Source organism: Chrysoperla carnea, chromosome 3 (assembly GCF_905475395.1).
Source record: "Chrysoperla carnea chromosome 3, inChrCarn1.1, whole genome shotgun sequence".
Classification (NCBI taxonomy): domain Eukaryota; kingdom Metazoa; phylum Arthropoda; class Insecta; order Neuroptera; family Chrysopidae; genus Chrysoperla; species Chrysoperla carnea.
In genome coordinates this window covers 93,653,756-93,680,756 of record NC_058339.1, presented here as the reverse complement: position 1 = coordinate 93,680,756, position 27,001 = coordinate 93,653,756, and the positions used below count along the sequence as shown (strand labels likewise).

Below are 27,001 nucleotides of genomic sequence, written 5' to 3'. Positions count from 1 at the left end.
GTTTGTTGGTAAAAAGTTTTGAATTGTCAAGATCAATTAACAAGCAACTCTATCTAATAATACCTCTACAGTTTTACATTACAACTCTATTTGTACGTTTTTAGTAATTTATATAGATTGGACTTTAAATAGTAACTGATTGACTGACACTGACTATTTTTACCAATCTTACCCAACTAGCAACCAAAAACAACCATTGATTACATTTAGTTGATCATTTCGTGAACATTTTAAAATTGTGAATTCTAACACAGTACTTACTAAGAACTTACAATACGAATCGGTAAATGAACTTTACCTTACGGTGCTTTCCAAAAATAAATTATAAAAAAACTTTGGTTTTTGACGCTTTTTCGATATTTTGAGAGCATTTTCTTACAGTTACGTCATACAAATTGCCTATAATTGACTAGGCACGTGACAACCGAACTACTTTAATAAACTAAAATAATCGCACTTTATATAAATGTGTATGTAATAATAAATAAAAAGCATAAAAAGCTAAAAGCATAAAGCTCTTAGCTTTCTCCTAAAACGAATTATAACAAACAAACAAAACTAAATGGAATCAAATCCAATGCTTCGAGTACCAAAGTATAACAAATGAATAATTTATATCTTTATGTGGTTTTTAAAATTTCTAATCAAAAAATTATTGCTTTCATCTCGAAAAACAATATTTTAAATGTTTTTTTGACTTTGCCAATCGTTAAAGTGATTAGGCTGCCACATGACTAGTCCAACTAGTCAACTAGGCTCTATTTGTATGACGTAAATGTAAGAAAATGCTCTAAATATATCGTAAAATAGGTAATTTGTACGACGCAAATGTAAAAAAATGCTCTAAAAATATTGAAAAAGAATAAAAAACCAAAGTTTTTTTATGTTTTCATTTAAATTTGGAATACGAAAGTGATTGATCTGCCCGGTAAAAGTGATATCCAGTTATGGTTGTTATAAAAGTGGATTATGATATGGACTTGGACTAACTAAATAACTAACTAGAGACTTAAATCATAAGAGCTTTATTTATTAACTACAAATGTATATAAAGTTAATTCAGATTACCTCACAGGATTACTGCAGTACTTAACATGTTCTTTGTTACGAACTATACAGGGTGGACAGAGGTACGCGATCTTAAAGGTTCTATGAAGCAAAAAACTTCAAAAAAAAAGCCTTTCTTGAACAATTTTTATTTCGTAGAGCGCTAATTTTTCAAACAATTTATATGTATGATAGTCGTAAAAGGCTTGAAATATGGATCTGATTTTCTAAGGAAAAAAGATTTAAGAAGGTTTTTATTTTCATCAAAATTGTGATTTTTCCCTAAAGTATCGCGTGAGAAAAAGATTTAACCACCTTATCTATTGAAAAGTGTTTGCACACTAGAACTACCTTAATTGGTACTAAAAAGCATATGGTTCCATCTGAAACCAATAATACCAAATATTATTTATTAAGTTGTGACCACTGCTCTGCGCTGGTTTATAATAAATCATGGTTTTAAAATAGTTCTTTAAAATTCAAAATGCTATGCAACACTATATAATAATAGTCAGGGAGTCAGGGAGCATAAATCAAATTAATTACGTTGCAATACACTACCATCATTGTTTTATTAAGCACTTTGTTACACAACACAAAAGCCATGCATTCAAACCACTAAAATATATAAAATCTGTGATATTATAATTCAATCGAATTCAATCCGTACAGCATGACAATCATATACATGACGGTCTGGAGCCAATCATTGGAAATGCAGTTAGGTAGCTACTGTCAAGTTGTAACGAAAGGTGTCGGTGCATTTTAAAGCAAGATATCTCGTTGTTTTGAACAAAATGATTTTCGTAGTTTTGGAACAAAGTTCCTTAACAACGCTTGCGATGGTGAACAAACTAGTAGAAGTCGTCACGTAAGCATGTGAGTAAGCTGTGTGTGTTCCATATTCAATTGTAACCACTCTATGTTCAGCTATTTGACACTAATCAAATTTATTACTATTCTGTTAACTGTCAAACGAATAACAATTTATAAAAGTTAATTATTTAATAAATTATTAAAACTAATTAGTTTATGGCTTTATTTTGATAAGCAATCAAAAACATATTATATGTAAAATACAGATTTAGAAAAGTAAGTTAATAAAATTGTATATAAGTATTTTTTAACGTTTACATTTCCTTTTTGAACATGTTTCGTAAGGATCTCGGTCCTAACGGGTTCCCAAGACCGCAATCTTTACGTAGAACTTGATAAAAACCTCTAAAATTGATTGCTGTTTTAAATTGATTGTCTACGTCTGACCCTGGACCAACTCTTAAGCTGCATGTTACCGTTTCAGTTACAGGATACAGGTTGTTTATCTGGTGTGATGTCATGTGATATGTAAATATAATAATATTGTAAATAATTACATTTAGGTAGCGACACTGTACCAAAAATTTGTTCAATCATTTAAATTGAGACGCTTTAAGGAAAACTAGTTCTGCTTATGTAAAAATGTAATATTGCTTATATAAAAATATTTGCCATAATCACTTCCATTTTTTCATCGAAAAACGATTAAAAATGTATTCAAATTTAACATTTTCAAATTTCGCACGTAATTTGAAGAAACGGTGGATGCAGTGGACGCTATATTGCTCTGTGGTCATGACGTCACCTGGCTAAATATTTAATTAAAAAGCCATCTAATGTTATATTTCGGATGATTCCAAGTATTTTTTGACTCTTGACAATTTTCACCAAACTTCACTTTTAATAAAATTTTTGGCCGGAACCACTAAACGGCTAATTTAACTATTTGGCTGCGACATATATATTTATTCAATACTTTGAGATGTACTGGCAAGTGCACAAGCCGGACTCTGCGTACATGATTTTTGTTGGCATTATTATGGTTCAGTGGTTACCACTTACAGAGTGTTATTTCAATTAAATTTTGTTGATCCCGTTAAAAACATGTAACTACACCTACACACTACACACAAATAAATTCTATTTTACGGATTTAGCATCGTGTAGGTATATCTGTCATTGTAATTTTGGTTTTGTTTACATAAGTGGGAGAGCTGAGCTTAGCTGGGCTGAACGATATTCTATTTGTATGTATAAATGTATCCTTAATTAGCTGTAATCAAAGCTATCTAAAAGATATTTGTCACAATACGAAATGATTTGATTTATTACGATATTATTTTACCTGGATGATCGGGCTTACCCGGTATTTTTTGAGTTAAAAATACACAAAATTTATCACTAATATAAGAACCATTTGAATGTCCCCAAATTGTACTTTATTTCGGCACCAATAGATGTCAGGAAGAGTCATATTTTGCAGTCAATGTTTCAATTTTTCGTGATAACATGGTTAAAACAATTTTTTCTAAAAATGAAACCTAGTTTTGTCGGTTTTTCGGCCCAAACACCCTCTGTATACTAATTTTCAGGAAAACTGTTGGAGCTGGAGTTTGTTGATATATATGTATCCACCCTGTATTTATCCAAAATAGAGTGAACAGATAAATTTCATTTGAAGGGAATGCATTTTAAGATGATCACAATTCTTCATTCTTAATCGCTCTTTTTGTGTAATATATTTGCACAGATGTGCCACTGACACACCAAATAAATATTGCTTAAAATTTATTTGTATTATTAATTGATAAATATGGAATGCAATTCCTACTTAGTAGGATAGTTACCAAGGTTGGTACATTATATTAGTTTATCCTTTTTGGTTATCGAGAAAATTGCATGATCAATCGCTTGACCAAACGATTAATGGTCGATACATGTTCACGAAAATAATTGGCGAAAAGAAAAAGTTCAGTAATGTTAATGAATTTTACAATACTGGGTATATTTTACCCACAGACGCTGTAGGTTAAATTTGTTTTACACAAGTTTAAAGTTTTGTCATTTTAAATGAAAAACCCTTTAAAATTGATGACTTGTAATTTGTTTGTAATATTTCGATGCAACAAACAACATTCGAAGCTGTTTAAAAACAAACAAACGAACAAAAATTATAAATCCATATTTATTTCATTTTAAACAGAATCATTTATTTTCCTTGAATTTATGATAAAAAATTTATCAAATCTTAACAAGTAATAGATAATTTGTAACTGTTTAAGAGTAGGTACTCACCTTTTAAGGGAATCAACTCCAAAGGCAGTGAGTAACGAGGCCATAATCATACATCCAAGAAAGATACTTGAAATTAAATTTACTTTCTCTTCGGACGGTGGTTTTAAATTTGGATTAACAGCAACCGTTACATCTGGACAAAAATTCGATCCACAAATTGCTTCCGTATCGTAGAATAATTGTGTTGTTAAATTTGGTGATGACGTATTCGAATAAACTTCATCATTTACCGATAATACTGAAATCAAAAAGTTTTCATCAGCTCAGTAATTTTATTGAAGCAAATTCGCTATTCTATGGAATTAAAATCGCATATATTTTTATAAATATCTCTCCGCTTTGGAAGATCAACACCCCTTTTACAGTTTTTTCCGTTTAGGCCCTACGATCCCACAGACAGACACACAGACACAAACACATAGCGGTCAAACTTATAGCACCCCTTTTATGGTTCGGGGGTTAAAAATTGGATAAATACATACCTGCAGATGAAATTAAATTACCCCAAACTTGTGATAATTGAAACAATGTAAAAAATAAACCAAAGAATCGTATAACAATCACTTCAGATTTATCACCAGTGATTTTAGCGTATGCATCCGAAACAACCGTTAAATATGTACACTTGGCACACCATAACGGTCCACCACCGAAACCCACCGCCAAACCAGCTGGAATCATTGTGAGGAATGTTGGATGAAATTGTGCCATCAGATATGGCATATAACTGATAAATGATATGGCTATCGTCCATTTACAGCCAAACCAACTGGAAAAAGAAAATACAATAATTAGAAGGGGATAAGGACGCATTGGTTTCATTTGATACTGGGAGGGATCCACGACCAGAATGTTGCCCTGAAGTGTTCGATATATAAGCCAGGAAATCCAATTTTGTTAAATCCTGATAAAAGTGATTCAACTATAGATTATATATGTGTAGTCATTTAATTTGTTTACGAACGCAACGCAACAAATTTCCTCTTTTTAAAAAATGAGGAAACGGAAATACCATTTTATGAATGGAACTTGTGCTTGTCATATGATTTAGTCACCTCATTTTGTTTTAAGTGAGTGTGCTACGAAGCTAAAAGTTTTAAAATAACAAGATGGTTTTTAAAAAAATAATTTTGTAGCTTAAGGCTGTTGGTGTAATGTATGTATTAATGTAGCTAGTTATATCCTTATTTGAAAATTCTTCATCAATTTAAAGCTTGCCACGCAATTACACATTTTTGAAGCCCCTTAAAAAGAAGATCAGCAATAAAAAAAATTTTAGAATTTTTTTAACATGATTGTGATAACAGATTCTCCACAATCCACATACAATCCGTGTGTACTTCGTCTTAGACCTCTGCATGTCTGTATAGCACCAACCGCCTTAAATAACAAATAGATATCTAGTACCTAGTGCTAGTACCAGTAGTGTGTAGATCTTGTATTTATCTATGTGTGTAGTAATTGCAATTACTTTAAACTATATCATATCATGTAATGTAATGTAATGTAATGTAATGTAATGGTAATGTCTTAGATTCTAACTAGAAAGGAGATCATAATTTTAATTTAGTAATGTACTATCTACCATCTATGTAGGTACAGAGTGGACCATTTTAATCTATTATGGATGTTTTGCCTAAACAGAGACGCAAGCAATTAAAATAAGCAATATCGGTGAGAGATATGCTTCTTTAAATTTAAATGAATTTGGAAGAATTGAATCGGATGACACGGTCAAATTTCTGGGAATTTTTCTAGATAAGAATCTTGTTTTTAAATGCCATGTAAATCATGTTATATCTAAGATAACTTCTAATATCTATTTACTTTGGTCGCTAGGAACTTTTTACCAAATTTTTAATAAATATATACCATGGTTGAGCCATTTTTAAGATATGGCATTATAGTCTGGGGTAACTCCACAAATTGTCAAATGCTTTTCAAAATGCAAAAAAAGCTTGGTACGCATTTAAAAACTTTTAAAGCTCCTCGGGAAAAAAGAACAGGGTTATGCAAATTTTCGTATTTTAAAAAAGTTGCTAGGCACGGCATTGATTGACATTAACTTGGTACTAAATTATGGACTTTAATTTATTTTTGGCCAAAATTTGAGCATGTAATAATTTATAACGAATGCGTGACCACTCTGTACATACAAAGAAAATATATAAAAAAAATGTAAATGATTAAACGATATGTAGTTTTATTTTTTCTTGCAAAAAAAATTTCTCATTACATTTTCCTAAGTAAATGATAAAACATAATTCCTTGCTCTTACTCCCCCTCCCATTTTACCGACCTTGCATGCTCAACGTTTATGGTTCGTATTGCTGGCTTACAACTGTTTATTCTTTTTTTTTGCTTTAATTAGATTTTGAAGTTTTCTACTAACTAAAGTAATTTATTCCATGTAGGTATAGAATACATAGATTTTTCTACGATAGTAAAACAAAGTTAGTGTTAGACGAAACAAGATCGCGTGCATTTGACCTTTGTTGGTCAGACCAAAAACTTTCTAGTTATTAATTGTTGTAAAATTTAACCTAGCCTCAATAGGTAACAAGAATGTGAAGCCCTGGTTCCGTCATTTGGCTCAACGGTAAAGCTCGTGAAAAACTAACATGTTTGACCCAAAATTAGTGGGTTTCGGTAATACTTTTCAAATTTATGGCCAAATTTAATCACAAAGCAGATTAAATTTTACTAACACCCGCGTCACTTATCAATTCCATTAATACTTCACGAATCTCCTCTTTAACTCATCAAGTCTCCATGAAAGCTCACAACTTCAGAGTTCGCTTTACACGCATGAGGTTGTTTTAGTTAGAATCCCAAAATCGGATTCTGGTTTACAGTGTGCAAATAAAAACTTTCTATCAGATAGTAAAAAACGATCCAATTAAAGTTGCATTTTAATGGACTCATTCAAAAAAATATTTTTATTATCTTTATCTTTATTATTGGAACTAAGTTCCTTATGGCACGTTATAATTTGTTTGCTGGTTGGGAGGTAAAACCACAAAATATGCAACAATTTTAAAAGACTCGAAAGTCGGACGATGTGTTACTTAGGAAACTAAAACTTTTTAAATCAATTATTTTTATGTTTTTTCACATCTCGGTTTCTCTAGTAGATACCCAGCATCCATAAGTGATATAAAAAACCGTTTACCTAATCATTAAAACTGGTAGGAAAATATTTGATAGAATAAGTGCTCCATAAATAGCTGCTAAAGTGTACGTTCCAAGTGCTCCATTTGCATTTATTGAACTTTGTAAGTTTGTGATACCAAAGAATGCTGTGAAATGTAACATGAATGCAAATGCAATAATTAATACATTTTTAATAATTCGCCATTTTTCATTTTGAGAAAATTCAATATTCTCGTCCTCAAATTGTTTTTTGGATGTGACATCATTGTTATTATTGTGCTGTTGTTGTTGTGTTGGAATAATCTGTGCTCGAATTTTTGGATTTTCAATTATTTGATTCTTCTTTGATAATGCCATTTTGTGAAATGTTTCTTCGTTTTTTTTTATCTGAAAAGAAGAAATCAAAAAGTTATTTTAGAGAGAATTTGGAATATTTGCTTAAGCTTGCTACTTGTGAGTGGCAGTTGTTTACACTTAATTTTTTGTATTTTCATTTAATGGCAGAATTCTTTGAACGAACCTTCGAGATTCCCAAAAACGTCGATTTCCGTCGTACATGTTACATATTTATAAAAATTAGATAATTGGTATTACTTTTTGAATTTTGTTATAAATAAAAACACAAAAAAACATGAATTGTTTTGATCGCAAAACATTTAAAATGTAATCCCTTTGAAAATGATTACGTTTGTCGATGTCTGTGACGATGTCAACAATATTGGATCTGTGATGTCAATGCCATCATAAAAAGAGTACATCATAGACAAGTCAATAATAGCTGTAAGCTGTAAGCTGTGAGCTGACTGTTATGTCAATACCAAAACAATGTAAAATGTAGGAATTGTATCGATATTTAAAATGAAAATATCTATCTAAGTGCCTACAGTTCAAAGTACTTCTAGGCAATAAAACATGTAAAGTATATGTTTGTATGTCTGTACGTCTGTCTGTCAATCTGTCCACATTACAAGCTATACGTTTTCATTATAGACCAAGAGCCTGTGATCTTTATTTTAGTTAAAAAATTATCATAATCGCAATTAGTAAAACCTTCCCGAATGATGGGATCGGCGTTCGTTATGTAACTTAGAAAGTTGATCCTCACAATACGAGCTATTGAGATGTATACATTTAAATGGCTCATCCTATATTTTTCATATATGACAGGGTATAAAAACCTGAAAGTACAAAAAATTTACACCTGAAAGTGCAATTTTCTTGGCAAATTTGGATATTTTACAAAAACCTAAGAAAAAACATTCTGCCTCGCAAGAGAGCCCCATAACTGTGTTTATTGTGATCAAAGAACCACCGTACTTGCTCCAACAGCCGAACCACTTTAAATTTTATAAAATGTTTGTAAAAATGTTTATAAATGAGACAATGAATGAAGCTTTCAAGCTTTATATCTCTATTATAGTTTAATAAATAGAAAATCGATCGCTTTGTAGTGATTAAAATTAAACTATTGTACAATTTAACATTATACATATTATATTGTTGATGATATTGTAAGGTAGAACGATCACTGTACTAACTTAAAGAGGATAAAATTGAATACCTTAATTATAATAAGCTTACATTTTTAATGATTTTATTCGTGAATATTTGATTCTCATTAAATGTACTCAAAAATAGCATTTTATTACATTTTTATATCTTTAAAATAATTTTAAAGTTCTTATCTTCTATCCTATAATTTTTATTTCCAAGGTTTCTTTCAAAATTCAACTATTTTGCCAACCAAAGTGACGGTAGTTTCAGTCACGTTTTCAATTATAATTAGATATTGAATCGTTTCCATGTGACAAAAAACAAAAAGATGAATATTATTAGAATTATTAGAATTATAATAATATAATTCATATTATTAGAATTTTATTAAAAAAACAGATCACGTTTATGCACGATCCAAGATTTAAATATTTTATTATTACTTAATATATATAATTAAAGTTATCTCATATCATAGACGGGTATTTAGTCTGAAAAATGGATCGGCACATCAGTTCTTAGAGTCTTTCTTAAAAGATGTTTGTCAAGTTTTATTTTAATTTTACAAAATTTGAAAAACCCCTGTCAACTTTTCGTGTAAAAACTGAACGGAATGAACTGACGGAATCCTAAACTTGCGCTTAAAGTTTACCTAAGAACATTTCTCCACTCAATTTAATTACCTTTCAAACGAAACAAAAATATCAAAATCGGTTCATCCTTTTAGGCGCTACGATGCCACTGACATCCTGTATATGTTGTACACGTGTTAAGTTGCTATTTTTAAAGAATGAGAACATAAAATAATTATAATTAGATAATAAATATTATAAAGTAAAAATAGTCTGCTTCCATCACCTGGACGGACCCCTTTGATAAACAATGGTAATAAACCAAGTGAGTAATGAATCGATTCACGATTGATTGGTTTATAGTTGAGAGCCTGCTCTAGCTGACCTTGGCCTTCAATTTATACATAAAGGTAATAATAATAAATTTAACTTTCATTATTTAACAGAACAATTAAAATATCAATGCATATCTTTTATATTATTACTTTAGCAAGTTTTTTCCTGTCCTACACTTACCTTCCTTATTCCTTTATCAAATTCCATGATTCATCCCTCAATTTTCTAACTCACGATTTAAAAATGTACCACTTAGGAATAAACAGCTAGACAAATAATTTGAAGGAAAAATATCATATATGTAATTAAATTTAAATAAAAAGTTTATTAGGCAATCTCTTCTAATATTCTAGAAATATAATTGCTATTTTTAATACATGTTCGCCTAATATTACATAAGAACTTTTGACTTTTTTCACACCACTTTTTACTCTAAATTTGTTTGTTGTTTTTAGCCACGAGTTAAGATTACTACGGGAAGCGTAATTCCTCACGGATCAAGCTAGTATTAACTAATTACTGATCAATACTTAACAGTTTACTTAACTGAACTATACATAAGTTTTAAGTATGTGTGTTGTTTGTCCTTGAAAATCGATTGTTTCACGTAATTTAATATTTATAATCCGTCTTCCTAGTTTGTGAATTATGTCGATGAACTTGCCCTTGCAAATTCTTTCTTTTTTTTTTTATCTTTCATGGGTATTAATTTTTATTTTTGTTAAATTTATTCTTTGTCTTTCGTTTTCTCATGGATTTCTTACATTATTTTCTTATTTCTAGAAAGAAATTGAAGGGCATTCGATTAATTCACTTTCTTTATTATTTCAATGTCATAGAAACCTTAGTTTTTTAATACTGACGAAAACAGTCATATTTCTCAAAATTTTTGGTGTAGAAGTTGATCGGAATATTCATTCAAAAACTCAGTAGACGAGTTTATAAAGAAAGACACGCTCAGTTTAAGCATATCCTCGTATTAATTTCGATATTTCTGGGCTGACGTCAGATAAAAAATTAGCAGAAATTCGCTTAACTAACGCAGCTTTTGCTCTACGAACTGTTTTTAGGTATTAAATCTCTCTCTAATTATTTCTAATTTGTCCAAATAAATATGTAGTAGATATAATTTTTAAAATAAATGAAACAAAGTAAGTATATTAAGTTTCATCACAATAGGTCACACATCCGTACATTTGAATATAATAAAAGCCCATCATTGTTTTTAGGTTGTAACTGTTCGTAGTCCATAATTTGTTTATATACCTTAAAAGTACCTACTAATTACCTTTAACAAACCTTATACCTTATTAAAACATCTAATATGATTAGTATTTAGTAGGTATGTCTGTGTATTTGACTGTCAAACATTGTGTTAAAATTTTAAAATAAAATGATAATTAATAACAAACCTTGTATGTTCAAATGTAGAACATAATACTTGTGAGAGTTAGTTAATATTTTAATTATGAATTTAAAATGAACTTTTAGACATTTGTCTGTCACAAAATGTACGGTGTATTTACGCTGCGCACAGAATTATTAAAAATATTATTGTTTATTCAAAACATTTTTCGAAAATCCTTAGCTTTTGAAGGAAATGTGCCTTAATTAAATCGAAAGAAGCACTGCTTTAGCCAAAAGTTGTCAAGTTTTTTATGAGGATCAACTTTTAATTTAAAGTGTTATTTTATCTCTTACCTTTTAGGAATTAAATTGACTATTAAAGCAACCCGAAGAGCTAGGTCTTATCTGAAGTCAAAACATGATATCCCCCATAAAACCCTACAACTTTCTTTTGATATGTATAATAATATTTTGTGTAATACTGTATATATTTTAATAATTATGTTTACAAAACAATAACTCTCTCATTCATACCTTTACTGTAACAAAAGGTTTTTCATTTAAAATGATAGAACTTTAAATTAAACAACCTGTGTGGAAGGTGTCAAAACATATTAAATCTGGGGGAGTATTTTATGACAATTTGAGTAATATAATTTCTCTTCCCATTTCTCACACAAACACAGTTTTTTGATATATTTTCGTTGTATAATACATTCATATCCTACAGGACTTAATAATAGATTCCCAGTGTATACTTACTAAGGTCATCAAATATTTCGTAATATTTGATGTCATTATAATTTAATATCTGTCTATCTATCTTATATATTATTACTCTAGCAAGTTTTTATCTGTCCTGATAGCTGTGGGAGACGAATTCCGGGTGTGTCGAGGTAGTACTATATATTATGAACTATAGATATGCTTATATAAATAGATAGGAAATGGATAAATAGTTCCGTTTCAGATGCTATTTTCCAGCCCTCTGTCCTCTGATGGGGTAGACATTTATTGATTGATTATTGATAACAATACCATCCATGCCTGCTGTTAGCATATTCGTTCGTTAAAATATATTTTATATCAAATAGATGCCTAATTAGGTATTATTATTAAATTCCTTTAGGGCAGCCATGTCAGTATTCATTCCATTGTATTATTTAAGCTTTGAATCGATTCAAGTTTTTTGTTTTTGAATTATTATCCTACATAATTTTTTTTTGTTTTGTTTTGTTCAATATTAATTAAATTCTTTTTATTTCAAAATTTTCAAATTATTTTAATGACGTCATTATTAAATTTGGTTTTGACATATTTTTTAATGAAATATTCGAACAAATAAAAAATTTTCTAAATATATCATACAAAGTCGTTGTACAGGTGCTGCGTTATTTAAGCGAGTTCTTTCAGATATTGAATTAAGAACACATTTTTCTTAAAATCGAATATTTATAGTTTTCCAATAATTTTTATTTTGAAAATTAAGCGTTAAGGTTATATTGGCTGTCCACGAAGGACACACTTAGGCAATAGAGCCCATTGTGATACCATGTATGTGTTTTACCACCACCTTTCCGCTGATAATTTCATTTATCAGCTCCTCAATTTCAGAAGCTGAGTGCACCTCCTTCATGCACATACCATGCACTACACCAGCCTATCACAACTATTAATTAAATTAATTTTGTTGTGACGGCGAGAATCGAACCCGCTACCCTAACATACCTCGGACCTCGTTACGCCTTAACCAACTGGGCCTGGATCTTCCATTTTAGTTCATCAAAGCTATTTGGCGTTTTAATAACATTCAGTTTTTTTTTTTGCTAAAGCAAGGACATTTCTTTATATAACAATCGATTTCAATAATAATAAATAAATAATTTTATATAAAAAGTGATAAATTTATAAAGCCAGCCCCAGCCCAAATAATAATTTTAAGTATAATAATTATTGAAGTGTAAACACTACTTTACTTTACTTGTAGGTTATTATAAATGTTTCACATTCACTTTTATTGTTAAGTAAGTAATTTATTTATTTATATATTATTAATTACTTAAGATAAATAAATTATTTATTTATGAATATTAAATATTATCATTACATTTAAATATTTATGAAACTTGTTGAAAAATGAACATCATTTAAGCTAGTTCGGTTGTTTGAACAAGTAATGGTGAATGTTCATTTTTTTTACGGTAGATGAGATAGTTTAAAGTCCTTTGATCACATTAAACACAGTTTTAGGTCCTCTTATGGGGGGTAGCAACAAGTTACGGTAACTGCGGATACGGAATTTCGTATGGGTCGAGTATAAAATATTTTAGCTAATTATATTTATATTTTTATATATTTATTAAATATAAAAGTTATACCAAAAGACATTGTACAGAGGATATTTAAGTAATTATTATAAGTATTTTGAATAGCATTAAAACTAGTTAACAATTAACCATAAATAAGATTCCGGTATTGCATAAAAAACTAAAGTATGTGTTTACATCCATCCACATACACACACCCACTCACCCACTTTTAATACAAATTATTAGCTTACTTTTGTAAGCTATTCAAGCCAGCATGACATTACATTATACTAGTTGATAGCGTGATAACCTTCATTAGCAAATCAAGGAATTTTGTCGGAATACAAAATTTTTGTATTTTTGCATTTTTTGATCAGTTTTAAGCAAATTTTCATATTGTTGTTATTTTCTTTGGTTGTCATAAATTTTGATAAAAAAAGAAAATGAATGAATAAACAAAGCGATATAATAAAATGTTCTTCACATATTCAAAAGGGAAAACACTTTATGAAATTGTTTAGAAGAAGGAGCTATAACTGTTTGCTGTATAAATATTTAATAGTTGACTATACAACCAAGACCTTGTGTAGCCTTGTTGTAGCCTTGAAATACAAAAATATTGTTTTTTCATACAATACAAATACAAAGGAAGTAACGACAAAAATAATAAAATATAACAAGAGAAATAAAAGGGCCTATCAAAAATGTATGAGATATAACTAAAGGTAGGTTTACACTAGTATAGATTACTTTGAATGAATCGTATATAGTCGAGAACTCTTAACTTGCTAGTGTGTAACCAGCACTACATTTTGTGTAGCATCAAGCCATGAACTTGAAAAATAAAAATCACTACAATTTTCTTTTTACTATAGTTCTTTCCTTATCAATGAAATTTTTTTGGAACGCAGACAAAACTGATTTTCATCATATTTTATTGCTTGTGAGATATATTTTTTTTTGTATCAAGTTTGTAAAAGTTTTTAAGCTTTGCAAGAATATCAGTAATACAGAAATCATTCTATCTGAAATAATTCACATAATAATTTTGTTACTGTTAGTCCTTTAATAATTTCTCATTTATGATTCTGGATATAAGACAAGTACAACAAAATGTAATCAAATGTCAATTATTTTATTGCTCGATTTATAAAATACCAAAAGATAGAAATTTCATTAGACTACTCTCTATTCTACAAAATTTTAATGTTCTACATCTTACAACTTTTTAACCATTACAATCCCCTCTTCCCTCCTGTTCTAGAAGCTGGTGACGCCAGTAGCTAGAGCTTAAACTAGACAAACAAATTTTAATAAAATTGTATAATTATGAAATTTTTTTTTTGAAACCTATTAAGTTTCGGTTAAATTTTTCATTTCTGTTTCAACTTTTTCTGTCAATCCATAGCTCACATTTACGTTTTTGCGAAATATCGGTACCAAGATCCCACTGTTTTCGAAAATTTTATAGCTAGATTAAATTTGGGCATAAATTTGAAAAGTATGACCCAAATTGACTATAATTTCACTCTTGGCTTAAATAGATTATAATGGACCACTCTGTATATGTATATATTATGTATTAATATTCATATTTTATAGAAATTATGTGGTTTTATTGTTTATTAAATTTAATAGCGTAAACACTGCACAGTACTGTTTATAGAATGAGCTTATATTTGGAGCTACTCTACTCTACTAGTAGTCATGGCGCTGGGAACTTTTATAGTTGATAGTTATGATAATTTTATACGTATGTATTATAGCTTTTAGCTATAGAAGCGTATTTGATTGTTTAAGGTAGAATATTCTAAACAATCTAAGTTTAGGTACAAAAAGTATATAAATTATTGAAGGGGTTTGTGTATATCTTTAAAGAATTTGGAATTGGGATTTGGAACCAAATTTTTTTTAAACAAATATGGAAAGATCACATATAAGTTTTATAACAAAACTGTTTAAAGTTACAGACAATTTTAAAACACCTATTCAAAAGCCAAACGAAAACGTCCAACAAAAAAAAAATTCGTAAAACATTGTTTTGACGTAATAATGTTAATTAATAATTGTATTACACTGTACACAATTATTAATTAACATTATGACATGACACAAAATTTGTATTATTACCAAATAAAATTTACTTTTGCATATAAATAGTTTTTTGAATCAATTTTGAGCATACAAGTTCCTTAATTATATTTTGTTCGAATATTTGGTATGAATACTTGACTGTATAACTGTTATAAATCCTCCATTACCATTTGATGAACTCTCTGTACGTTAACACATTAAAATAGTTGTTATATTGTAGTATAATGATAATAAGAGTAGAATTTTATATTAGATTGCATTACATTACATGACTTGGGGAGATCGTGCAATAATTTATGGGTGCAGAGCTATATTTTATTAATGGTGTTAAGTTTATAGTACAAGAGCTGGCAACGTTTATTTAAAGAGACTTGTTCTACGGATTCAAGATCCAATTGACCTACAATGCTCATTTACGAACTTAAACTCACTAACCACGCTATACGTTTTTCAGCTTGATATCTCTTTTTATTTTTGAGTTATCGCAGACGGAGAGACAAACAAACATTCACACGAACAAGCGGAAATGAAATTTATGAATACCTGTACCAAAAATTTTGGTCGAAACATCAATATTTTTAAGCGTTACAAATTTGGGACTAAATTTACTATACTTTGGTATATTTTACATGGTATAAAAATGGGCAAAGAATTATCAATTTTAAAATGTATTAATTTTAAAATTAGCATTTTTCCAACTAATAAATTTTAAAATCATAGTAAAATCTTTGTAGCTTGTTCGAGTACACGAAAATTTCCAGATGTATTTCATCCCTAGCTAATTTCTAATATATTTTAAATTCAACTATCTTTAAAATCAAGCTTTTGAGGATGATGCTAGCTAACTCTCAAATTATTGACTAAAGATATACAGCTCTGAAGGTATAAGAACCACAAACAAACGTATTTACATATTTATAGCTCGCTTTAGCTACAGAACTACAGAACGAGATAAATTACATTGATAGAACAAACTAAACGGTATGGTATGTATTTATTTTATTTATGTACTAAATACTTAAATAATTGTGTGCATCATTTGTATTATGTAAATTTACTAGCTGTGAACTACCCGCTTTGCTGGGCAACATCCCCACTTGCACCCCTCTCTCCACATTTCCTTGCGTGGGATAACAGTTTTGTAATGTACACGTCATGCTCTTTTATTTGATACCCCACTTAGGTATATTTGTAAATATTCGATAATTCCTTCCCACTTTCTCGCTACACCTTTCTACCCTCCGAAGGTTAAAAGTAGATAAAAACAACAGATCTTTGAAGCTGGTTGTATATCGTGTCAATATTTGAGCTTAATCGATGCACAACTTTTTTAGTTTTTGAAGCATATCCCTTTCAACCCCTTACTCTACTATAATATGGATGTATTATACATAAAAACCTTCCTCTTGAATCACTCTATCTATTTAAAAAAAACCGCATCAAAATCCGTTGCGTAGTTTCAAAGATTTAAGCGTACATAGGGACATAGGGACAGAAAAAGCGACTTTGTTTTATAATATGTAGTGATAGATCTACAGATCTACTAAAAATATTATTGTACCTATATCTAACTACACAAAACATTCACTTGTCAAACCGAAAATCAGCAATGGTACAATTATGCAAAAATTTAAAATCATTTGCCATAAATTTTGAGAATATTTTGAAAATAATTTACAATCTGTTTATTTATAGTTTTTGTCCAAAATTTTATGTTTTTCATTTAAAAAAAATGAGTTGTGAGATACTCTAAAACTATTTCTTCCAGGATATATCCTGACACACCTTGTTCATATTGTACGTATCGAAATTTCGAAATCCGTGTAAGTGCAGATTTACTGCCATGGGCTCAGATACGACAGTCAAATCTAAAACATGTCCTTCAATTTTTTTCCAAGAGATGAAAAAAAAAATTAAAATTAGTGACTGTTTTTTTTTAAGTACATCAACAAATTTTTTTGGTAAGTACAAAAAAGGTCTGTATGGCCTTGGCTATCAAATTTCCAATTTAAAATAAATATTTCCATGTTTCTTGAAAATATCGTCTGTATAGATTGGTTTTTAATAAATTAAAGAATCGTTTCTTAGAATTCATTAGAACGTTTTAAATAGTAATTAGTAACGGTTTTACCTGAATCTTAAATACTTATAGGTAACTAATTTATATGACAAAATATACCTAAATATTCAAAATTTATTAAAACATTAATTATTGAAATTATTAATTATAACAAAAGTGATTATAATAATTAAGTAATTATTGATTATAGAATAAAGTTTTATTAAGTACAAATTGAAAATTCATTTCTGTTTTGTATTTATACCGGGTGTCTCAGGGTGATATTAACATATCCCGATATCAACATAAATTCTCCTGAGTTTTCTTTTATTAACCCCCCAACTAAGAAAATCGGTGCTATAAGTTTGGCCGCTATGTGTGTATGTCTGTGGCATCGTAATGCCTAAACGGTTAAACCGAATTGGATTTCTTTTGTTTCATTTGAAAGGTAATTTGATTGAGATGGACGTTAAAATCGGTTCCGTTTGTAACAGGTTTTAACAAAAAAGGTAATTCAATGTAAAGTGTTCTCAGATATGTTTCAAGTGCGAGTTTAGGGTTTCGTTTAGGTTTTGCTTTTGGTAATATAAAAAAAAGTGTATTTTATAATAATAAAAATAAAATTAAAACATAAACAAGAATATTTAGACATTCAACTCAGTTAGTTGTTATTTTCACTTATTAAATAAAATAAAATATATTATTTTAAATAAATGACCTTCAAATTTTTATGTCTTTAAAAATGATATTTTTGGTTGAATGAAAGAATTTTTATATCAAAATAATTAGACTTGCAACAACAAATTTATTATGTAATTAATATTTCATCAAAAAAAAAATAAAATTGTACATTTTTACACAGATATAGCGCTAGCCATCCATACCTATCTAATTATTAAAGTAATCAGATATTAAAATTAAGAATAAAATATCAATATTAATTAAAAAAACTAACTGTATAAATACCATATTATACTAAAACATATTTATAATTCAAAAATAATTTTATTATTAATATCTACATTAATTAAAAGAGCTAATTGTATAAATACCATATTATAATAAAACAATATTTATAATTCAAAAATATTTTTATTATTAATATCAATATTAATTAAAAGAGCTAATTGTATAAATATCATATTATAATAAAACAATATTTATAATTCAAAAATATTTTTATTATTAATATCAATATTAATTAAAAGAGCTAATTGTATAAATATCATATTATAATAAAACAATATTTATAATTCAAAAATAATTTTATTATTAATATCTACTTTTAAAAAAATGTGAAGAAAAAAATATATATTCTGAAATGACTTGATGTGTTTGAATATGCTCATGTGACTTCTATGTTGTGTTTGAATATACTCATGTGACTTCTATGTGTTTGAATATACTCATATGACTTCTATGTGTTTATATATCAATTTCTAAAAATATTGTCATCAAATTGAATCGCAAAAAGTAATTTTAATTGTAAACATAAGTTTTTATAAATAAATAAAAGTTCTAAATTTTATCATTTCATAAAAGTTATCATATTAGCGCTATATAGTCGATTTCAGTTAGTTTGGAATATTCATATATTTCGGTTAATTTGGAATATATACAAATTTAGTTTCGGAATATTAAATTAAATTTAGTTTTTTGAGTTTAGTGAGTGATTAATAACGAAGGATTTAGTGATTTAAAAACTATTTAATTAGTACAATTTTATAAGATAAGTGAACTTGGACCAGACTTAATATATTGGTGGTAAATAGCATCTTCAACCGACAATTGGTGATTCATCGATAATAACATTTTTCCCGATTTTATCATCAATAAACAACACCGGCAGAAATCCACTTAAAGGTAAGTGCAAATTAAATTCGATTTATATAATTGTTTTAATTTTCATTAGGTTTTCGAATTAATATTTTAGAAAACAAATTTATTAATAAAACAAATCGTGACTGACAGTACCGTCACTTTTGATTACAAAATAGTTGTATTTTGAGTTGTATTTTAAAAGAAAACTTATAGAAATTAATATTACAGGATATAAATAGATATTTTTTATAAGTTTAAAATTATTTTAAAGATATAAAAATGTAATAAAATGCTAATTTTTGAGTACAATTAATAAGAATAAACATAAGTAATGAAATTTTAATGAAAATTTTATATTTACAAAGAAAAATTATTATTTAGGTTTTTTTTCCATTCATAGTTTTATGGAATAACAAAATATAAAACTTAAAACATATTTTAATTTTTATTTGATTGAAATATTATTCCTGTTATTTATGACATATTAAAATATAGAGATTTACACTTTCCATTGTGGGAAAAGATTGGAAAAATTAATTGATTACCAATAAATATTATTTTTATTGAAAACTTAGCACTATTAATAAATGGATATTTTCAAATAAAATAGGAATATTTTATTATGTTATAATTTAAATTTATTGCATCAGACTCAACCGACGTGAATTTTTATTTTTACAACCATTGTGAGGTAGTATCATGTATGTATGTCTGGCTGGCATGAATTATTAAGATTTCGTGAGAAAAAGGCCTTGTTTTAATGAAAAACATAACAAAAAACTATGCTATTCTGTGTTGTGTTGAATGTAGCTTTTAAAAACTAAACCATTAACTTTCTGTTCGAATCATAGTAAAAAGTATACGTTAATTAAAAATTTATAATCTGTAGTTCCATAAAAAAAGATAATAAGATCATACTTGAGACTTTTATTATAAATTCTGTTAGAACTTTGGAAAATTAGACAAAAATTAAAAGTAAAATTTTCGGTATATACCTGCTTTAAAGGGCCCTACTGAGAATGCATATACCCACATGATTTGAAGATTTTTCTAAGAAAATGAGATATTTTTTGCTCCTCCCGAGGAAAGTCCTTAATTCAAAAATAGTAAATAATTATAGAACAAATCAAAGCCTTAATTCGACTGTAAATCAAATGAAATTGAAACCTTATTAAAATAAAAACTTAAACTCCCATGATTTTTCGTTTGACACTCGAAATTTTCATCACCAACACGACAAAGACGTATACTGTACGCATACGCACATATAGTTGTTAAAATATCTAAAGAATTCAGATGTAATGATATCAAAAAATGATTATTTTCGATTTTCGAGGTGTAAACAATAACTTTCTCTCAAAAACCAAATAAAAACAAATCATAAACCTTGTTTTTAATGAGAACACAAAACTTTATGAAACAAAACAAATAAATTATTTTAGTTTCCAAGGATTCCGTACTTAAATAAACAACCCTTTACTGTTTTAATTCGGTTTGGTTAGGATTTACTATAAAACGAGATATTTTATTTATACTTCATATATACTGTAAGTATATTCGTTACATCACTATAATAAATATATGAATATAGATTGGTATTGATTATAAAGACAAATCAATGGTTTATAATATGAATTAATAACGTGTAATGATTGAATGCAATGTTAAGCTATTAGCTATCCTAAATGAATTAAAGCTTTAACAATGATGATAAGCTTCTTATTATATACCATTGTTATACGATCTATTTATATAACAATCTACTAACAATGTATAATATGGTGTGATGTAGACACATACTTATTGATGTTGGTATTCATTTGATATTGACCGTTCAGCTTAATAAATAGATTAAAGACAATTATTAACATCTACATCAATTTGAATTTAAATGGTTATCTCTACAATAACTTACTTAACAAATCATACTTAAAAATATTAAAATTCTTGAAAAAATATTAAAAGTGTTAAGTTGTAGTTACATAAACTCCTAGAAAACACTAAAATTTGTCACTTGCGTTAGAAAAGTGTATGATTTCGATAATGACTCAATCCCACCCAATATCTTCTGTATATCTTGAATTAATTTGGGATTTACGTAAACTATTTACGTATGCTTTCTGTTCAGTAGTTTAATATTAAAACATTGATATTTTGTAATAAATTGTCCCGAAAAATTCAATAAAAAGTTTTCATAAGATATTGAATTTGAAAAACTAATATTTATTAGTTAAAAGCACGACAAAAATTTTCCTATAAAGGAAATTATAACAAGTGGAACTCGTTTTTCCATACGTAATTTTCTCTAAATTTTTATGCATCAATATTTAAAAAGCTATAAAACTGATTTTGATAGTTAATTTCTCCTAAAACGTTCAGAGAATCGACATGATGATTTTCACAAATGACTTATAAAAAGATGATTAATTGATAATTAAAATTTCTAAAACAATTTTTGAATCATTTTCAATTTTTTGGTATTAAAACACCGACATGTATTGTAAATAATTTAATAAAAATAAAAACTTACGTTTTTGTAAGAAAATGAAATTCAAATAAAATAAATCACACTTGAATTCAAAACTTTTAAACAAAAACGCACATTAATTAATTCAAGTGTTAAATTATATGAATTAAATCACGCATTAAATCACATTAAATCAAACTAAATTAAACAAACTATTAGTAGATAAACAACATACTACAATACTTAAGTTAATTAAACTAGACTTGACAATGAATCTTATTCTGAGTTAAGAAGCTAAGTTAAGCTAAACTAAAAGTTAAACTAAGTCAAACTACTACTTAAGTTTAAATAAATTTAATTAGTAAGTATTGTAATCAATATCACATTCACTTTTCATTATTAAGTAAACATTACTTATTTACTTTAAGTCAGTTAGGGACTGGTATAACCCCACACACACACACACACCCATTAAATCCATCGTATGGGTTAAATTTAAATATACAGGTATTTTATTTTTTTATCTCACACATAATTAATATTTTATTTTATGCATTTATTAATTATTAAATGAAGGTATTTCACATGTACAGTGTGTACAAGTTATGTACTTGATATCAAGTTTATGGCGATAATCGAACCAAATTATTTTTTTGACAAAATAGTGTTGGTGCTGAGTGAGTTTCGTATGCATTTACAGGTCCTGCGATGAGCTTTCTTGAACATTCGGATTCAACGGGTCAAAATACATCGAAATATACCTACTAATTGTTTGGTGGGACCTGTGAATGCATACGAAACCCACTCAATGTCTACACTAATACTTTTCTAAATTTTCGCCCACGATATGTACGAGTATCAGTAGCAGAGCACCATGAAAATGTGTTTTACAATAATTTGTATGCGAAGGAAGATGTTAGCATGCAATCTAGTTGTAAGTGTTTGTTTTATTGACAAATAAATTGTTAAACTTATTTTAATAAAACCAATTGATTGATTAATATTGATTGTAAACACTTTAAAGTCTAAATAAAAACTATAGTACGAGAGTTACTTAAGTCACTCAACAAATTCCATAATCAGAAAGTTTTGACATTTTTAGAGCGAAGTTCCTTGACGTGGCTTGGCATGGTGAGGTAACTAATAGAAATCGTCACGTAAGCATGTGACATACTCTATTGACACTTGATTTATGAACATTTTTAGAAGGATTTAAATTCTTTTTCAAAGTAAGAACTATAAGAACTGTTTTATTTCTATGTTATATGAGATGGAAATATGTTTATAAATACTAACTGTTGGTGAAGTGTTGAAGTTTTCTGAGTACACTAGCTCCTAGACTATAATTAAATTACATTTAAATAATATTAACATATCTTGTGTAGCATGTAACACAATATGATCCTTGACACACGGTATAAAATCTATAAATAGAATTGTTATGTACCAAGAATTTATAAATAAATTGTGTTTGTTTTCAAAACGATATATTTTTTGTTGGGAAATTTGTTAAGTCTTTGATGAATTTTATCTTGTTTTTGTGGTCACAAATTTGGAATAAATTTATTTCAATTGATACTTACTTTTTTTTTACAAGATTTTCCATTTCGAGAAATTTCTGTAAAAAAAATTAATTAATTTCCTCTGAATTGAAAAGCTCAAACAAATGGTCACCGAAAAGTTGACATAACTGAAGCAATTGAAAGATTAATAAAATTGGTTTTATTTTTTATAATAATATTTAAAAAGTTGTAAAATCATAAATTTTGGTAAAAATATATGAAATAAACAAAATATTTAGAGGACTGTACAGGGTCATCAGACTTGATTATGCCATGTGAATGTGAAGTTGCATGCAAATTTTTATGTTTTTTTTAAAGGTAATAAACAATAGAATTAAAAATTAATTAATTAAAATAATTAAATTAATTTTTAATAATTAATGCATGATCTTTAGGACAATGACAAACCAGAGAGTAATCTTGAATTAAGTAGTATTTTAGCGCAGGACATACAGCCACAAATATATTTGGAATAAAATTTTGTTCGTGCGACAAACCTTACGAAAACGGGCTTGCCGCTTCTTTAAGGGTAAAGTCCCATGACCTGCCGATTCTATACATAAAAAATTATTAGTTTTAAAGAGAAACCTGTTTTTGATAAAATATTTTGATAACTAGGTGATGTGTGACGGCATTAACTGCAGCTGTTAATATAAAAAAGATAAATAAACTTATAAACAGGTAAATAATTATTTGTAAAAAAGACTTAATTAATAGGAATTCCCCCATTTCTATTTGATGGGTTTATACACCTACTTATAAGTATTCATTTCGGTGTGAAGATGTCAACTAAATTCTTCTTTTCACAGCTTTTAGATAAAACTAGTGAAATAAAACAATTGACTGCATTAATTGTTGAAATACCATGTATAGAAAGTGTTGAATGTAAGTGCTTGCATTTATTTTTAATAAATAACAAGATCTTAAAAAACCTACACAATTATGGCGACTTTTTGGTTTTGTTTTGGTTTTAGAAAATCCGAAAATTTTCGAAAGTATATTTTAGAACTTTTTCGTATTAAACCTGCCTGCAAATTTCAACTTTTATAATTTTCGGGAAAATGGATACTTAAGTTGGGTGCTAATTTTCGCCCTCACGAGTAAATCTTGACGTTTATGAAAAATTGTTTTGGAAATGGAAATTTTTGAAAGGAAAATTTTGTACTTTTAACCTTTTGTTTTATCTCAAATGATTTACAAGATGATCCAATTGACCTATGATGCTCATTTACGAACTTAAACTTACTTTTTATGTCTTGAACCCGCTATAAAAACTTCAGCTTAATATTTCTTTTCGTTTTCACAGAGACTAACAAACGGAAATGGCCTATTTATATGATTTTATGAACACTTATACCCAATTTTTGTTCGTATCATCATTATTTCTAAGCGTTACAAACTTGGGACTAAACTTAAGTATACTTTGATACATATTTTATATATACACAGAGTACAAAAACCATAAGTCATGAATGGGGAAGTTTTATTTTAAAATTGTTGTGACGTAGGTATTATTAGTAAAATTCCAAAAATTACTGTCACCAATCAAGTGTGAGTTTTAATTAATGCGTTAAGGAAAATTATTATTATTATTGAATTTACAAGAACTCATAAAACTACAAATATGAACTTACGCAAATAATTAAAAAAGGAATTTATTACCAACATTCTGTGTCGAAATTACTTTGAAAAAAAAAAGCTTGGCTGACGTTTAGCAGCTGTGTTAGGTAAGCGAATTCCCTCAGAGATTGTAAAAATAATATATTTTTCTTAAAAGCATTAATATTGCATTTTTAATTTTGCAAGAAATTTTATTTCAAAAACTAAACGCCTAGGGAAAAAATCACGCGAGTACTTTTTTGCGGATCCCTCCAACCTTTGTTTATCTGTTGATTTTATCGGTTATTCAAAGAAATTTTCTTGAAATCACAAAAAATGAAAAGCTAGAACTTAATCATAAAATTCACTTCACAAAACTTAATCATTCAAGTTCAGAAATTCAGTTCATTCAATGATTTAATACTCGAAATATTTCCGGAATTGTTACGAAATAAAACTTTTTCTTTATAGGATTTTTGATAGTATCTCAAATAATATCCGTATCTAGAAAAGGATTTCCAACTAGGATATCTGAGATCCGTCTAGATCTTATATTCTCTTAGAATTTAAAAGTTCTTGGTATAAAATGATAAATAAATAAATACTATTTAATTATTTATTAAATAATATTATTAATATCATTTGACCTTCTTTATTCAAATAATTGTCTTGCTTTATTTCCATCCTGTTCCTTGTAGATCTATGGCCAGGCAAAGTATTTGACACGTCATTTAAGAACGTTTGACAACTGAAAAATTGCAATTTTCACTGGTTTGAATGGTGCGATCACCAGGTATCATATTTTGTTGCGTTCTAACAAAATAACTGCATTTTAATTTAATTTTTTTTCTTGCTTGAATTCGCCTTTATGTTTTAAGAATATTATAAAAGCGTCGAAAACTAAAGTTTTTTTCATGCTTTTCTTTCTGTGATAAATTTTCTTCATGATAAAACTTTTTTAAGCTCATTCACAGATTAATTTTTGTTCAATTAACATTATTGTGAGTTCTTCCATAAAGCACTTTTTTAAAAATCACAATTTTAAAATGCAATTATTCAAAATTTTGGCCCCACAAGAGACCCAAAACTGTCTTTATTGTGGTCAACTTTGAACTATGATTTACCATAAAAAAAGTGAATACACCGTATTTGCTCAAACAGCCGAACCATTTTAAAAAGTTTTCCGACATAACTTTGATAGCAGGCAGCCTCTCAAATTTTCCACTATTCCGAAATGTGTGTTTGGCCCCTAACCTATTAATAATTTATAATAATCGTGCTAGATACAAAGCAATAAGTAAGTACTTGATCATAAAGTAGACAACCAGCCCCAACTTAAAAAGGTGTGTACTTGAAGGTGTGTTCGCTCCTTGCTAGGATCTTTGTAAAAAAGTGGTTATGGCTGTCGATAAATGATTAGAAAATGATTCTAAAATATGTTAATTATTATAATTATTATTATTACTATTATTTAACGTCCATGTACAGCCAATAATAATTGGGATTTTGAACCAAAAAAATGGAAAGATCATATATAAGTTTTATAACAAAACTTTTTCCATGATGTTTCAAAAAAAGATCGTGTAACGTCATAATGTTAATTAATAATTGTATACAGTGTATACGATTCAATTAACATTATTACGTCACAAAAATGTTTACAAACATTTTTTTTGTCGGGGGTTTTCGTTTCTCTTTTGAAAAGTTTTTTTAAAACTGTCTGAAACTTTAACGTGATCCTATACTCGTCGGGGATTTAGTTTTTGAACTTTATTTTATTAGCTTTGAATCTCGTTCTTTTAGATTCTTTCAGCACTTTTATTTAGGTCATTTAGCTTCCTGAAAGTAATATGTGGGTGAATTATTTAAAATAAATGGATGATATGGAAGTGATAATAATAACAACACATTTAAATTACATGAATTTTGTAAATTTAAATAATTTATTTATTGATTACTTGCAGATTGGGTCATGTGCATGCTAATCATGTTTAAACATAAATAATTAGCATTAGTAGCAAGCAGTTACT

The 27,001-nt window shown here is 27.9% G+C and overlaps 1 protein-coding gene across 1 annotated transcript in view; it reads right to left on the bottom strand.

Moving 5' to 3' along the window:
- Window positions 1-21,909, bottom strand: part of LOC123295252 (UNC93-like protein) — a 31,349-nt gene extending 9,440 nt beyond the window's left edge. The window contains exons 1-4 of the mRNA XM_044876524.1: window positions 21,874-21,909; window positions 7,331-7,698; window positions 4,641-4,927; window positions 4,159-4,396 (exon numbers count right to left, since the gene is read on the bottom strand). Of these exons, the coding sequence (XP_044732459.1) occupies window positions 4,159-4,396; window positions 4,641-4,927; window positions 7,331-7,668 (863 nt within the window). The 5' untranslated portion in view covers window positions 7,669-7,698; window positions 21,874-21,909. The remainder of the gene's footprint in view (window positions 1-4,158; window positions 4,397-4,640; window positions 4,928-7,330; window positions 7,699-21,873) is intronic.
- Window positions 21,910-27,001: the final 5,092 nt, after the last annotated feature.